The following is a 15,170-nucleotide window of genomic DNA, read 5'->3' on the forward strand; positions in this document are numbered from 1 at the left end:
GGCTGGGAGTGCTACAGGCTGGCACTTACTGGGACCTGTGAGGGAATCAGAGATGAATGTCTCTCACTTCTGTCTGAGAAAAGCTCACAGCTTTGTGGAGAATATCAATTAAGCACATACAAAACTTCAAGAAAAGGTGCTTGGGGGTACAGAGGGAGGGAGCCCTTCTGGCTGGAGGTGCTGTTTGGAGGTGAGTCTTGGAGGACAGTAGGCTTTGGGGCGTATGGATGGGCAGATGGGTTGGGGAGGAGCAAGTGGAGAAGCAGATATTGGGAACTCCCAAGTACATCCAATTAACTAGCGACTGTGTGCAGAAGATTTGTGGAAAGTGAGAAGGGAAAGGGCATTTGGAGTCTGTTTGCAGGGAACTGGGAATAGGAAGCTAAAGACTTTGAACTTTGATTATCTCTAGGTAACAGGGAGCCACGAGAGTCATGTTGTTTCTGACTTTTTGCAATGCTTCTTGAAATTAATGTTTTTACTTTGAGATCATTGAAGATTCAAGTGAAATTGTAAGAAATACTACAGAGAGATCCCAAGTAACTTTTACTCAGTTTCCCTCGATGGTAATATCTTGCCAAGCTGTAGTCAGATTCACAAGCAGGGTCGTAACACTGATACAACCCCCTGCTCTTATTAGATTTCCGCAGCTTTACTTGTACTCATTTGCGTGTGTATTTAATTCTATGGAATTTCAGCATATGTGTAAACAGTAAATTGACAACCACAGTCAAGATATAGAACAGCTCCATCACCATGAAACCTCTCATGCTGCCCTTTACAACCACACCCACCTTCCTCCCATGCCCCTTCCTCATCCCCAACCCCTCCGACTAATACCATTTCTATAATTTTATTTCAAGAATGTTACATAAATGGAATCATATGGCATATGATCTTTTGTGATTGGCTTTTTGCACTCACCGTAATTTTCCTGAGATTTATCTACGTGGTTGCGTGTATCGACAGTTCTTTTTCTTTGAGTGGTGTTCCATGATGTAGATGTGCCCTAGTTTAACCAGGCACCGCTAAAAGACAGCTGGTTGTTTTCAGCGTTTGGCTACTATGAATTAAGCTGCTGTAAATATTTGTGTACAAAATTCACACATAAAGTCATGTGCGTTTTGTGTGAATGTAAGTTCTCATTTCTCTGGGATAAATACCTAGGAGTGTGATTGCTGGGTTGTATGTTTCGTTTTATAACACACTGCCAAACTGCCTTCCAGAGTGGCTGTACCATTTTGTACACCCACCAGCAGTGTGCGGGTGAGCCAGTTGCCCTACGTCCTCATCAGCTTTTAGTGTTATCACCATTTTTTATTGTAGCTATTTTGATACAGGTGTGGCACTATCTCATTGTGCTTTTAATTTGTATTTTCCTGTGGACATAGAACCTAAGCCCCAGGAAATCCCACCTGGAGGCAGGTTCTGAAGTTTCTTATAACGGAAGGATTAGTTGGACTTTTCCCCGAATGGACAAAAATTGGGTTTTGTGCAAGACAAATGTTTCCCGAGCAAAGTGGATGAGATACCATGCAGGGCCCGGCGCCAGTGGTGGCGAGGATCCTAACTGGTCCTTGTGCAACGAAGTGAAGGCGCTGAGCTGAGCCTTGGGAAGGGCTAAGCCACCGGCGGCAAAGGGCATAGAAGTGGCGAGGGCTGAAGTAGCTGCGAGACGGCCTGCACAGAACTAAAGCGCAAATCCTGTAGGCATCCCCTCCTGAATGGACCAGTGCCTGTGATCGCAGGCCCTCCCCGCACCCCGGGCTGTGGGTACAGCCCCTCTGGTGTGCAGGACGCTGGACTGACAGTGGGCGGCGCGTCTGGGCTCGCCAGCCCCGCGCAGCCGGGTCCCCAACTCTGCGTACTGCGCAAGCGGAGTGTCCTAGCCCACGCCCCCGCTCTGGCACTGCAGTCCGAGCGAGCCCAGCAGCTGGAGCATTTCTCCCCGAGCCTCTGAGCGCGCTGGTTGTGCCCGGCTGCGCTCCGGCGGCTGCTCCGACTGCACGATCGGAGGAGCGGATTGGCCGCCAGCACACCGGCTGCCCGCCTTGGAGGGAGGTAAGACTGTGTTCCGCCTTTTTCGGGCACTCGAATGCGAGGTGTGGAGGGCGAACCAGCATGCGCTGCTGCAGGTGGGAACCGGCAGGGGTGATGTCCCAGACATCCCGGGACAGTCGCTGCAGGTAATAGGAGGTCTCTATTGGCGCCATGAGCCCAGCACCCTGGCCCTGCTGCTCCCTGGGCGCCCTTGCTGTCCCGGTGATCGCACCTGGATCGCGGTCTCCGCGGCGTCCAACCCTCGCCCGCGGTAACGGATCGTGTCGGAGATGGCGATAATTTTTAATACCGAAGGAGAGAAAGTAACAAGGGCTTATTGGGGGGAGAGGTTTTGGAACATCGCTCAGATGTGTATGTTCTAAGGATTGGCAAACTGTGCATTATTACAGCCTCTCATTTTGTAGCTAGGGAGTGGAGTCTTATGGGGTGAAAGAAAATGGGTGTGACACCCTCGGGAAGGGCACGGTCAAGGTGTCGTTGGAAGAGGTGCTGAGCGGACTCCCCTCCTCCCCGCGCGCGCAGCCTGCCGTGGGTGCCTGGGCTGGGCAGTGAGCCTGGCTCTGCCTCAGACCGGGGATGCAGTTGGGGAGCGAGTTAGCACCCTCCCCAGCGTCCCCGGGGAGCAACTGGCAGGGCAGACCTCGGAGAACGTTCCAGGTTAGAGCTCCCATCTCACTCTCCCCTTCTTCCTCCCCAGGCTTCCCTCACTGCTGGCTCAGTGCCGGAGACGTTGTGCGCGCGTCTCCCCGCCAATTCCCGACCATGGGCAACTCCTGCTTCGTCTTTAAGGAGCGGCTGATGCGGCGGCTGCGGCCTCTGCCCACCCTGCTTGTCATCCGCGCCTTCGTGCCGCAGCTGAGGGGCAAAGGTGACCGCGTGGTGGTCCTCGGCCCCGCCGGCGTGGGCAAGAGCGCGCTGGTGCAGAGGTGGGTGCGCGGCAACTTTCGGGATATCTATCTGCCAACCATCGAAGATACCTACCGCCAGGTGTTGGGCTGCAACCACAGCATGGGCGTCCTGCACATCACTGACACCACTGGTGGCCACCGCTATCCCGGCCTGCAGCGCCTCGCCATTGCCAGGGGCGACGCCTTCATCCTCGTCTACTCGGTCACCAAGAAGCAAACCCTGGAGGAGCTGAAGCCGTTCTACGAGCTGATCCGCGAGATCAAAGGCAGCAGCTTCCACAAGTACCCTATCGTGCTGGTGGGCAACAAATGCGACGAGAGCCGCCGCGAGGTGACGGCGAAGGATGGCGCTGCCCGCGCGTTGGAGTGGAATTGCGCCTTCATGGAGACCTCCGCCAAGACGGGCGTCAACGTGCAGGAGCTGTTTCTCATGCTGCTGAGCCACGAGAAGAAGCCCGCCGCCTGCTTCCAGCTTCCCCACAGGAGATCCCACCTGCCCAAGAGCGCTGAGAAGCTGCTTGGGAAGTGCAACGTCATGTAAGCCCCGAGGCCGTAGCCCGACCGTCTGCTACAGCGCACACAGCGCATGCGCCAACCCCAGTGTAACCTTTCACCTGCCTGTGACTGACTCTCGTGCCGTGCCGTGGTTTGAGTTGTAACAATTAGATGTCAATAAATGTCCCTTGTACGTTAACTTTTCTTTTTCCCAGGCAACAGAATTCAGATTGTTAAAGCATTGCCGTTGGAGGAGGAGGAAAAGAAGGAGCCGGATGAATTTAAGAATAATACTCGGACCGACTTGAGAGATTAATGTTTGAAAAAGATGGACTGAAAGATGCCCCACCCCTTCTCGTAATCCTGTTATCATGTATTGTTTAAACATTTCAAGTCCTCTAAATGTCTAATCCTATCTTTCCAGTGCGTATTTACTGTTAAGAAACGTGTTTTTGCAACGAAAGCTTTGACAGATGACTGTGAGACGGATATTCTAAATGAGATAAATAAATGAATATTCTATAGCTGAGCGCTGAGGGTGGGGGCAGAGAAAATTGTGACGGTGGAGCTTGCTTAATAAAGATGTGCCGCTTGTTTCCTAAGTCGTTTAAAAATGTTTGGGTATTCCATGTAGCCGTCTTTAAAAAGTGTAACAGTTCTGTGACTTTAATAAAGCTTTTCCTGCATGAAATCAGCTGTAATAATTTCTTTTTCAAGGGACGATTGAAAAAATTGCCCATTACATTACGATTTCAATCACGTCAGGTTAAGGTTTCTAATGAGAATTCACACACAGAAGCGCCTCGCTTCGTGGAATTAGCCTGGGAGCGGGGAGGTAAGGGGTCCCTGCAATGCAGAACCTTTCCTGGACTGACGTCCACGAGAACTCCAGGCGTCTTGGAAGAGGATGCTCGCCCTGTTGCTGTCTTGGAGGCAGCTGGGGAAAAGCAAACTCAGCCTCTGGCTGCCTCGAAAGTCTCCCCTCATGAAGACTGGCTGTAGGGAGTGGGGAGGGCAACGGAAAGAAGGGGAGAAACGGGTGGGATTGGAAACTTGAGAAGTTCCTTCTTAAGGGAGTTTTTAAAAAGATTGATTTTATATTTGAACATAATTTTTTGAGTGAGGGAATACATCTCTATACATGTCCTTTTGAGTATTTAATTGGGGAGGAGGGGGCAGGCTTTTAATCTGGTGATTTTTTTCATAAAATATTTATAATTGAACAAATATTTGTTAAAAAATTCATATGGGATTTTAAAATGATTTCTTATAGCTTGATTCCCAGGGAAGAAGCAGACTGCTGAGAAGGAATCATAAACATCTATTTCATAGAAGTACAGTCAGAGTTCTGAGCTTAGAAAATCTATTCCTTTTAAATAGTCAGTTATTTAAGGTTTTCCCTATTCACTTTCAAAGAATTATTCTCAACCACTGGAAACTACCTAAGCGTTCTCCCATATTGCTTTTTATTTATTCTTTTTTTAAAAAAATAGTTCTTTGCTAAAGTCCCGAATGAAGTAATTCTATTTCTAAAAGAGAATACTCCATTTGGCTATTTTCCAGGAGAATTCTCCTTGAAAAATGTATTGCATTCACTGTGGTTCCTTGTAGCTGAGCAAAGGAGTTACTAAGTGGCCAATACTACCCTTTAGAAAGGGGAGGACATTTTTTTAATGTTGCAAGTAATGCTTAGAAAAAATACTTTCAGAATATAGCAAATATTTATATAGTCTGTCTACATGCCAAAGTTTCTATATCACAGTAGAGCAAACATTTATAGACTCTTTCTACATGCCAGCATTCTACATTATGTCATTTAATCCTCACAACTACCCAGTGAAGTGGATACTGTTGTGCCCATTTTGCTGATGGGAACACTGATAAAGGTCAGAAAATCAATAAGTGGCAGAGCCAATATTTGAAGCTAGGTGTCCTGTTCCAGAGTTGGTGCTCTTAACCACCATGGTGTGCTTCCTTCTCAAGATGACTAGTCAAAAGCTGAACGAGATGACTTCTCTGTTCTCTATTTGTATTTTTTTCCCACATTTTACAGATGTGGAAAAGGAAGCTCCTTCAGAGCCCCCTTGGAATCCAGATGGGAGGCCAGGAAGCAAATCAACAATGACAACTTGCGTGAGGTTGTGCAGAAACAGGAGAGAAGCACTTTACACCAGTTTTCCAGTTGGAAAACTCTTCCCCGAAGAGATCGCATGGCTGGAATGCCTTCGGCCTAGCAGGAGTGGGTTTAGGTGGAGTGGGTGTGAGTGAGGGAAGGAGAGGAAGACAGTGCAGGCAGACACAGCAGTGTGAACAAAGGTCTGCACAAAGTGTGGGCTCAGAGGTCACAGCAGGTTTCCAGAAACGGATGGAGGAAATGGTGGAAGATGAGCCTGAAAAGTGAGAGTTTAGAATTCATTCTTCAGAGGTACTGGGGGATTAGTAAAGACAGTAAGCAGACTTGATTATATTTGCATTTTTAAAAAATCACTCTAGAGCCTCTGTGGAAGAGGCACTGGAAAGAGGCAGGTAAACAAATTTACAAACTATTAGAATAGTCCAGGAATGAGATTTTGAGTAAACGCTCTAGGCTTTGCCAGAGGGAATGGAGATGCATGGATGGACTTGAGATCTACCTGTAGGGAGAATGGCCAGAGCTTGGTGACGTGTGGGAGTTTGGAGGAGAGGAAGAAACTAACATGAATGCCACATCTCTGAGTGGGATCCCTGGGTAGGTTATAAGGTCATTAACCAAGTTCAGAAATCCAGGAAGAAAAGCCAATTTGGGAGAACATCTATTTTCACATGGACGTGAGGATCATGAGTTACATTTTGGATAACAGTTGCTGGGACAGCCAGGTGGAGGTTTCCAATAGGAGCTAGTCCGGGATTAAGGGCTGGAGACAATGATTTGTAGTTTTCAGCATACACAGTCGTCCTTTGGTGTCAGCGGAGGATTGGGTCCAGGACACCCGGCAGATGACAAGATTTGTGGATGCTCAAATCCCTTAGTCAGCCCTCCTGGTATCTGTGGGTTCCACATTCTGGGATACGGAGGAGGGCCAAGTGTAGCCAGTGGTGAGGCTGTGGAGGGAGACAATCAGAGCAATGTAAAAGGATTCAGGACAGAATTCTGAGGAACACAGCAGTTGGAAAGCTACTCGCCCATAGGAAATTGTGAAGGGCACTTAGAAGTGACCAAGAGATAGGAGGAAACTCATAAAGTGCAGTAGTAAACGCTGAGGGAGAAATGAGCTTCAAGGAAAAGCATGTACTCTAGCAAAGCAAAACTTGTTTAAAAACAGAATAAGATAAGGATTTGAAAGTGTTGCTCAGATTTAGCGGTTAGGAAATGTGTGGTTCCAGCCAAGATAGAGTAGCCCATTGCTCCCAGGTCCTCCTTCTTACAACTAAAGTAACCCTGGACATGACACAAGAAAGGAGCAGAGGACATCCTTCAAGGTGGAAAGTAGCGGGCTGCCTGGAGCCTGGAGGTGTGAGGATGACATGATGGTGATTTCCCTGAGCCTCCTCATTGTCCCCCATCCATCTTGGACAGGACAGTGCTGAAGACTCCAGGTTAGAACTGCCCACAGGCACAGACCAAAAAAAGCACCTTCCCCCCAGCCAAGGGACCGGAAGAGGGTGGTTTCATAACAGAAAACCTTTCGGGCAATACACACCCTAATCCAGACAAACAGCCACAGCAAAACCCCTGCTCTTCTTCCTCCCCACAAAGGGAGCCGGTCTTCTACCCCACTGTACCCTGCCCCGTGGAAGCAGATGGTGGTGATGTCCCCTCCTGGCACTGGACCACCGGCAGAGCAGGGAGCTGATCCAGTCCAGAGCAGGCAGCTTCCCCCCAGCCCTTCCCCGCTGGCAGGGTGATGTCGGTGGGCTGAGCAGGGAGCTGACGCTCTCAGGTCCCGTCCAGGGTCAGGTCAGCAGGTGCATGGCAGGGAGCTGAGCCCCTCTCTGCACCTGTCAGCAATGAGGCTGAGTGAGGTGGTGCCAAGCAGAGGCCTCGGCGCTCTAGTCCTCCCCCCAACCCCGCCACCTCCACGGGGCTCAGCTCCCTGGACCATAATACTAAAGTTTGAGACAAGATGATCTCTTCGGTCTCTTCCCCGAAAAATCCTAAATGAGAGAGAAACTCTACATCATTACTGCTTGCATGGGAGCAGGGAGGAGATAAGTCATTCCCACCACTCTTTGAGCAGGAACCCCTAGCTCCTGTTTTTGCACTATCCAACATAGTGTCTTCTGCCCACAGGTGACATGTGCACTGAAGTGGGGCCAGCCCACAGTGTGGTGTCTTGCAAGTGTGCAATGCACTCGATTTACTGTGAAAAGAATGAATGTAGAATATCTTGTAGTTTTTTATGTTTACTAAAGGTTGAAATGATAATATTTTAGATATAGGGGGTTAAATGAAATATGTTGTTTAAATTAATTTGGCGTTTCTTTTTATTTTTTTAAATGCACTACCAGAAAATTTTAGGTTATGTTTGAGGCTCACCTTTGTGGCTTTCACTATATTCCTATTAGGCACTGCTGATCTATATTAAGAGTGACTATTGGAACTATTTTCTAATTTAAATTTGATTATATACATGAGCCAGGATCAACAATCAAGTGTTGAAAAACATTAGCTTATATTTAAAGTAACATGTGTTGTCAGATGTCTGAGTAACTTCACAAAATTCAAGATTATCAGAAATGTGACAAAATCCACTGAGAGGTATGTTTGCATATAAATGAATTTGAATAGTACATCTATAAGCTACATCTGTAAACCTAGGCCCACAGGCCCAGAGCTTGGAAAAGTAAACACGTCAGACAGCGAATTCAGGAGTCGGTGAGGATTAAAATAAATGAAAAATGAAAATATGCCCACTGCACTGATATGATGTTTTTCCAAGCCACTGATACTGACAGAACTGCCATCTGTTTGACAGTGAGAAGAAAACAGTGGACGAAGGAAACCTGGTGTGGAGATAAATACAGTTTCATAAACCGAGATTTAATACGTTTAACTGTTTAATGCCAGAATCGTGGGTGTATGTGGGTACGTTCATAGATGCTCCTCTGTTTTGTCCTGCAGGTTAATGGATGAGGCCTGGAAAAGATCTCACAGACTCGGAATAGCATTAGGATCCCCCATGTTCTGCCCCCACTTTCCCTTTCCCGTGAGCACGTCACACCTGGGCCTCTTCCCCCAGCAGCCTGGACAGTTTGCTGTCCCCACAGACTTCCCGTGCAGTTATCCCTTTGCTGTTTCTTCACACAAGGTACTTTTTCTTCCATTTTCTGCCTATTGGAGTTTTGTTCCCCCTTTAAGACCCAGCCCAAATACCAAAAAGCGCTCCCGCTGAAGCCTTCCTTCTTCTCAGGAACCAGGCACAATGTGATCAAGAGGCGGCAATGTGCTGGCCCTGTACCAAGCCCCGCGGTACACAGTCCTTGCTTTCGAGAAGCTCCTAATCTAACCAGGGAGACAGGGAAGAAAATAAAAATTCACAGCTCACTGTGATGGGTGCCGTAAGATGGATCCATTCCCCACCTGCTGTCATGCTGACCTTTCAAAACTGCAATGTGATTAGACTTCTGCTTTTCCTAAAGTGCATCACTTGCCAGATATTCTGACAAATACGCACAAAACTATGTGGATGAAGATGTGTGTTACAGCATTGTCCGGTCTACCTGGGTGTGAAGCTCATCTCTGCCACTTACTGTGTGTCTGTGGGGCAAGTGCTGAAGTTCTCTGGGCATCATTTTCCTCCAGTGTAGGATGGGGATGACAATAACAGCTTCTCCCCAGGAAGCTTGTAGTAAATGAGTTAATTCACATAAAGTCCTTAGAATAGTGCCTGGTACATTGTAGACAATCCATCAATATTAGCCATTTCTATTATTAACAAAAGACTGGAAATTATCTAAAGGACTATCAATATGGGCTCAGCTACATTAAAATAATGAGGTTTTATGGGCTATTGCACACTATCTCCAAGATTTAGTTTTAAATTCACTCCCATTTGAAGGTTAGAGTGTGTGTGTGTGTGTGTGTGTGTGTGTGTGTGTGTGTGTGTGTATGTGGTTGTATTTGCATAATAGAAAACTCTTCTGGAAGGAGATTCAAGTAATCCCTAATAAACTTTGTCTCTGAGGTGGGGGATGGCAGTTTAGAGGGGAGAGAAGACCCACTTTTCATTTTATAACCTTTACTACAGTTTGAATGATATTACCATGTACATATATTATTTTTCTAATTATTGAAAAAAAAAACAGGTAATATCCTTACAAGTCTCAGCAGGAAAGGACAGAGTGGGGACTAGAATCCAAGTTTTCTCCCACCAACCGCAGTGCTTTTTCAATTTTATTCAGTATTCAAGTAACGCCAGTGAGGAACTGTGGTTTAGCTGAAAGAAAAGAACAATACATATGTTGTGCCTCTAGTGTACGGCATTTAACAGACGAGGAACAGATAAAGGCCAGGATGCTCGAACAAGAGAGCTCAGGTCACTCGCCGAGACCACTGGAGCTGGAAATCCCCCCAGATCTGGCTGACATCGCCAAGAAGAACACAGAGTCAAAAGATGTGGGTTTAATCCTGTGTCTTTCTTTCATTGCTTTTTTTCTGCTGACAACCTTGTGAGCTGTGCAAATGAAATAAAGTAACGCCTCGCCTGTGAAGGGCTTGTGCACAATGCCCAGCACATGGGAAGTCCTCAACCCCCAAGTTGACCACATTGCTGCTTCTGTCCCCCTTTACCTCTCCTGGATATTTACTCCATGGCTAAAGCAAGCATCGTTCCTCCCAACACCCACTGCCGCTGGATGCCTGGCGATCATGTTCACCTGATATTTGCAGGAGAAGCACATTGAAAACATTCCATTTCTAACAGCGCTGTACTCAGGCGTGGGTGGTAACCAGCCTGCCACATTAATGAGTCTCCTCCTGTCCCCTCCATTTCCTCTGAAAGCTCATGTGGCCTCTTGGTAACAGCCATCATTAATCCAGAGTGGGAGAGAAAGAGAGGTAATCAGAGAGAAATTGCAGTTCTCTATTAGTGTGTTTTTCTCTACAACCTGGAGCTGAACATTGTGAAATGTATTTGTTCCCAGCATAATTGACAAGTGAATTAAGTAGTGCCACCAGGCTGGGCTATTTGAGGACGAGGTAGTTTGTCACATGTTTGGAACTGTTGCTTGAAAATGCCCACCTGAGCGAAAACGCCTCCTGGCCTGCTGGTAGGGGCACTCCTTAAGGTACTAACTTTGATATCAGCTCTGCCGTTCTTAGCTCGCTGGCAGCCTCTGGAAACTTCTGTGGACTGCAGCTTTTTTCATCTTTAAAATGAGAGGATCTCAAACTCAAGCTCCACCGTGGGCAGGTAGGACATCTAAACGACAGTATATGAGATTATGCCCAGTCCATAGGGAGCTGCCTCTACTCAGTTCTGTTGGGAAATGTAGACCAAGTATTATAAAATTTCTGATTTTTATGAGGAATCTAACCATTTTTAAATATTGACCACTAATTACAAGTTGTTTATAAAAAATATTATTTGGGTCTACCTATGACAGGCCTGCCAGCCACCAGTTAGAGACCTCAGGCTAGAGAATATGAAAGGTTCCTTAGTATTCAGAGATAGCGTGACACCTTCATGATGGCCTTGCGGTGTTCACGAGGGCGCTCTGGTGTGGAGGGGCCGCCAGAAGCTCTTGACTGAGCCCCACCTCCACGTGTAGTAGTGCCGGAATTTCTCCTCTCGAAACCCCACTCTCTTTACCTGGAAAATGGCCGTACAACCATCCTCCCCAAGTCCCTGGGCTAGAAGAAGTGTGCCTGAAGCTGCAAATGTAACAGATGGGAGATTATCAGGGTCATTGTGTGAAGATGGAAGATGGCAAGGATTCAGGGTAAAGAAATCGCTGAGGGTTATGGATGAGGAATCCGGACGGGACTCGCTTCAGTGAAGTGTGGTGACAGAGCCTGGACTCTGGGCCAGTCCTCCTGAATCTGAAGTCAGGCTCTCCTGCTTACTGATCACGCGAACCTGGCCAAGTGCCTCTGTTTCCTCACGTGCAAAATGGGGATAATAATAGTTTCTCCCTGGGCGTGTTGTTATGTGTATGCCTAAAGGAGCCCAGGATGCCCCCTCGTAGTGTCACAGTATTTGCCGAATCCCTCCTCCTGAGGTTGTGGTGTGATCCTCACCAACAGAATACGACAACAGTAATGAGATGTCCCTCCTGTGACTATGTCGCGCTAGATAAGACAGACTGGGGCTGCAGCTCTTCGTGAGCGCGATCACGTAAGCAGTCACATTGGAGAAGCCCACCTAACGAGGGGCTGGGAGTAGCCTCCAGGAACTATGGACGGCCTCCAGCCACCAGCTTGCAAAACCCACAGTGATACAGACGCAAAGAAAGAAATTCTGCCAACGACCTGAATGACTTTTTTTTTTTTAAAGATTGGCACCTGAGCTAAAAAGTGTTGCCAATCTTTTTTCTTTTTTCTTTTTCTCCCCAAATCTCCACAGTACACAGTTGTGGGTCCTTCTAGTTGTGGCATGTGGGACGCGCCTCAGCATGGCCTGACGCGCGGTGCCATGTCCGCGCCCAGGATCCGAGCCAGCGAAACCTGGGCCGCTGGAGCAGAGTGCACGAACTTAACCACTCGGCCACGGGGCCGGCCCCATGTTATCCTTTTAATTGTCTCAAACTCACGAGAAAACTCATTATGTCAAAGATCCTCTTCTCACCCCAACTTGGTAACACAGCACTCACCACCCCCACTCCCACCAAGAATTCCCGAGAGCCCCTGGGGTTACAAGGATGCACAAACTGGCCAACCAACTACAGTCCCACTGGGCGTCTGCCACATTCTTCCAGAGCTGCTCAGCCCCCCAGCAGTGAGGTCCAAAGCTCACGTGATGCTGTTCCCACTGCTGGAGAATGTCAGGTTTCATGCAGAAGTGGGCATAATTGCCTTGTCTCGAACTCTGTGCACTTTGCCGCCTGGTCCCCAAAGCGGCATGGCTTATTCCAAGAGTCTCACCAAATCTCTTATGCAAACAGAATTGTCACCTCTAGTCCTAAACCGTAGCTCAATGAAAGGTCCAAACATTGTCCTCTTTCCTCATGGCCCACTCACCCACGTCTCTTCTTTGCCTAACTCACTTAAGCCCTTCCTGCCTCGGCTACACCTTCCCTGATTGCGCAGGCTGGGTTCCATCCCCATTATTGGCTCCCATCGCACCCTGTCCACCCCCTTTGCAGTATTATTTGTTTAATGGTTTTCTGACCCAATAGAGTATAAGATTATGAGCATGAGGTTTGTGTGGCTTTGGATCACTGATGTATTCCTGAAGTCCAGCACCATGCCTGGAACTTAAAAGGTGCCGAATCAATATGTGTTCATGGAGGAAGTTACACTTTATAGAGGAAATGGAGCCTTAGAAAGGTTAAGTATCTTCCCAAGGCATGGAGCTAGCAAGGGGCAGAACCGGGATTCAAGCCTACGTTTGTCTGATTCCAAAGGCCCTGATCTTCTCACCACCGTAAGCAAGAGCATCTCCCCGTGTTCTACTTCACAAGGTTACCCTCCCAAGGGACAGCACCAGTCCAAGAAATCTGAAGCTAGGATTTTGTCCTTCAGCCGGAATAATCTGCCAGCTTTTCTGTGCAGATCACAATAAGAACTAAACATGGGATTGGAAATGGAGTTTTCCCATCGTTGCCGGGAGACTTGTCACTTTGTGGTTGGATTCATCAGGTCTGAAGCAGAGAAGATTCCTGAATGTCAGATTCTAGTAACAGACTGAACAGCTTCCTGGGAGAATCAGAAAAAATAGTTCCCAAGCAGCCTGCTTACCTCCCCAGAATACTGGGGGAGAATGGTGTCACCAAAAGGACTTGAAACTGCTACACGAGGACAGGACAGGAGCTTGAGGAGGCCGTGGCAGGTGCTATGTGTGGAAGAAGGAAGCAAGTTCTAGGTCCAGGAGTACAAGTGAGCCACCCCATGGGACCCCTAATCGAAAGGGAGGTATTTGAAAAAACAGGAAGTTATTAATAATAACCAACAGATATTGGGCTCTCCATCCATTCATCCATTTATCCAACCATCCATCCATCCATCCCCATCCATCCATCCATCCATCTTCATCCTTCCGTCCATCCTCAACCATCTATCCATGTATCCATCCATCTACCTATCTCCATCCATCCGTCCATTCATCTACCCAACTCATCCATCCATCTGTCAAATATTTACTGGGGGTCTACTGGATACCAGGCCTTTTTTAGGTGCTGAGGATATACAGATGAATGCAACAGAGTGAGTCCTTGCCCTCATGGAACATACATTCTAGTGAGGTGGAGGGTAGGAGGAAGAGACAATGAAGAAGTACATAAATATTATATAATATAACCTCAGGCAGTGATAAGGGTTATGAAGAAAAATAACACAGGATGAAGAGACCAAGAGTGGCAGGTGAACTTTTTAGATTATGTGGCCAGGACACTTTGCTGAGCATGGGACAAAAACCATGACTGCATGTGATTCTATCCTCCGAAGTGCATGCTAGTGCTCCTACGCGGGGGAAGCTGGACGGCTGTGTATTAACTTAAGTGTCCAAGAGCCGGACTCAAACTCAAGCCCATCTGATGCCAAAGCCTGCGTGCTTGGCACTTATGGTTTCCTATCCCAGGAATTTGGGCTGGTCAGAGCTGAGCCAGAGAAGCCCTGACTTATTGCTGTTATTTCTGCTCTAGCACAAACATTTAGAAGTTTGTATGATGTATGAGACTCTGCCCCAGGTTCTGGGAATAGACTCCGGCCTTGCTCTAACGACATGGACAGTCTGAGAGGAATGTGGACAATAGGCGGGCATTCAGACTGCAGCAGAGTAAGCCGCCGTGGGTCTGCAGTAAGGGCCGGTGCAGTGCTGGGATGGGAGCCAGCGAAGGGCAGAGCCTCTCGGCCCCTCCCCTCAGCCCCAGGCCCCCTGCTCAGCCCCGCCCTCCTCAGGATCTTAGCTCCTTTCCCTCACCTCTCTCAGGCTCCCCGCACCCTGCCCTCCTAGCTGTTCCTCAAGCCGCTGTCCTGCTCTCGCTTCAGACCTGTTACCACTCGTGGCCCCTGCCTCGCTTTCTGTCCCGTACCATGTTTTATTGGCTTCAGAGAGTTATTGCTCTCTACAAGTACAGTGTATAATTTTTGCTTCCAGGTTTACATACTGTCTCCTCCACTGGCACATCAACTCAAGAGCAGAGATGTTTCTGTTTTATTCTGGATCATCTTCCTGGCACCCTGAACCAGCGTCTGGCACAACACAGGCCCTTAAGAAATGAGGGTTGAAAACTTGAATGAAGGAAAGAATGTGCAAATGACTCTCTCTGTGCTTGATGCTGCCTGAGGGGCTGTAAAAATAGGAAACGTCCCCAGGTCCGCCCCCCAACCCTCCAGAGAGTTAGAGTGAGTAGTTTTGGAGAAGAGCTTTTCAAACGCTGAGAAGTTAATTCTGAGATACCAGAGCCAATTGTTAAACATTCACAAATTTTGTGAGCTGGCTGCTAAACACGGCCATTGTTAAAAATTACATTATATAAAGCCACAATTAAATAAATTATGTTTAATTATATTTAAAACAAAGATACTCAAATTCAAAATCCTCAAAACTCATCACCGTAATTCCTAGT

General features: G+C 47.7%; 1 protein-coding gene and 1 long non-coding RNA gene across 3 annotated transcripts in view; one reads left to right on the forward strand and one right to left on the reverse strand.

The window, feature by feature from the left end:
* The first annotated feature begins 1,883 nt into the window (after window positions 1–1,883).
* DIRAS3 (DIRAS family GTPase 3) lies at window positions 1,884–4,155 on the forward strand. 2 transcript variants are annotated; one of them, XM_008528106.2, is made up of 2 exons: window positions 1,884–2,061; window positions 2,759–4,155. In XM_008528106.2, exon 2 carries the CDS (start codon window positions 2,824–2,826, stop codon window positions 3,508–3,510), a length of 687 nt encoding a protein of 228 aa, XP_008526328.2. In that variant the 5' UTR covers window positions 1,884–2,061; window positions 2,759–2,823; the 3' UTR covers window positions 3,511–4,155. The 2 variants fall into 2 exon arrangements, with proteins under 2 accessions (XP_008526328.2, XP_070447921.1); XM_070591820.1 differs by lacking the exon at window positions 1,884–2,061 and adding an exon at window positions 2,096–2,186.
* A 564-nt stretch (window positions 4,156–4,719) lies between these two features.
* LOC139079060 (uncharacterized) overlaps window positions 4,720–15,170 on the reverse strand; it is a 31,867-nt gene continuing 21,416 nt past the window's right edge. The window contains exon 4 of the long non-coding RNA XR_011532327.1: window positions 4,720–6,545. This is a non-coding gene — a long non-coding RNA (uncharacterized lncRNA). The remainder of the gene's footprint in view (window positions 6,546–15,170) is intronic.

Source organism: Equus przewalskii, chromosome 24 (assembly GCF_037783145.1).
Source record: "Equus przewalskii isolate Varuska chromosome 24, EquPr2, whole genome shotgun sequence".
In the NCBI taxonomy this organism is placed as follows: domain Eukaryota; kingdom Metazoa; phylum Chordata; class Mammalia; order Perissodactyla; family Equidae; genus Equus; species Equus przewalskii.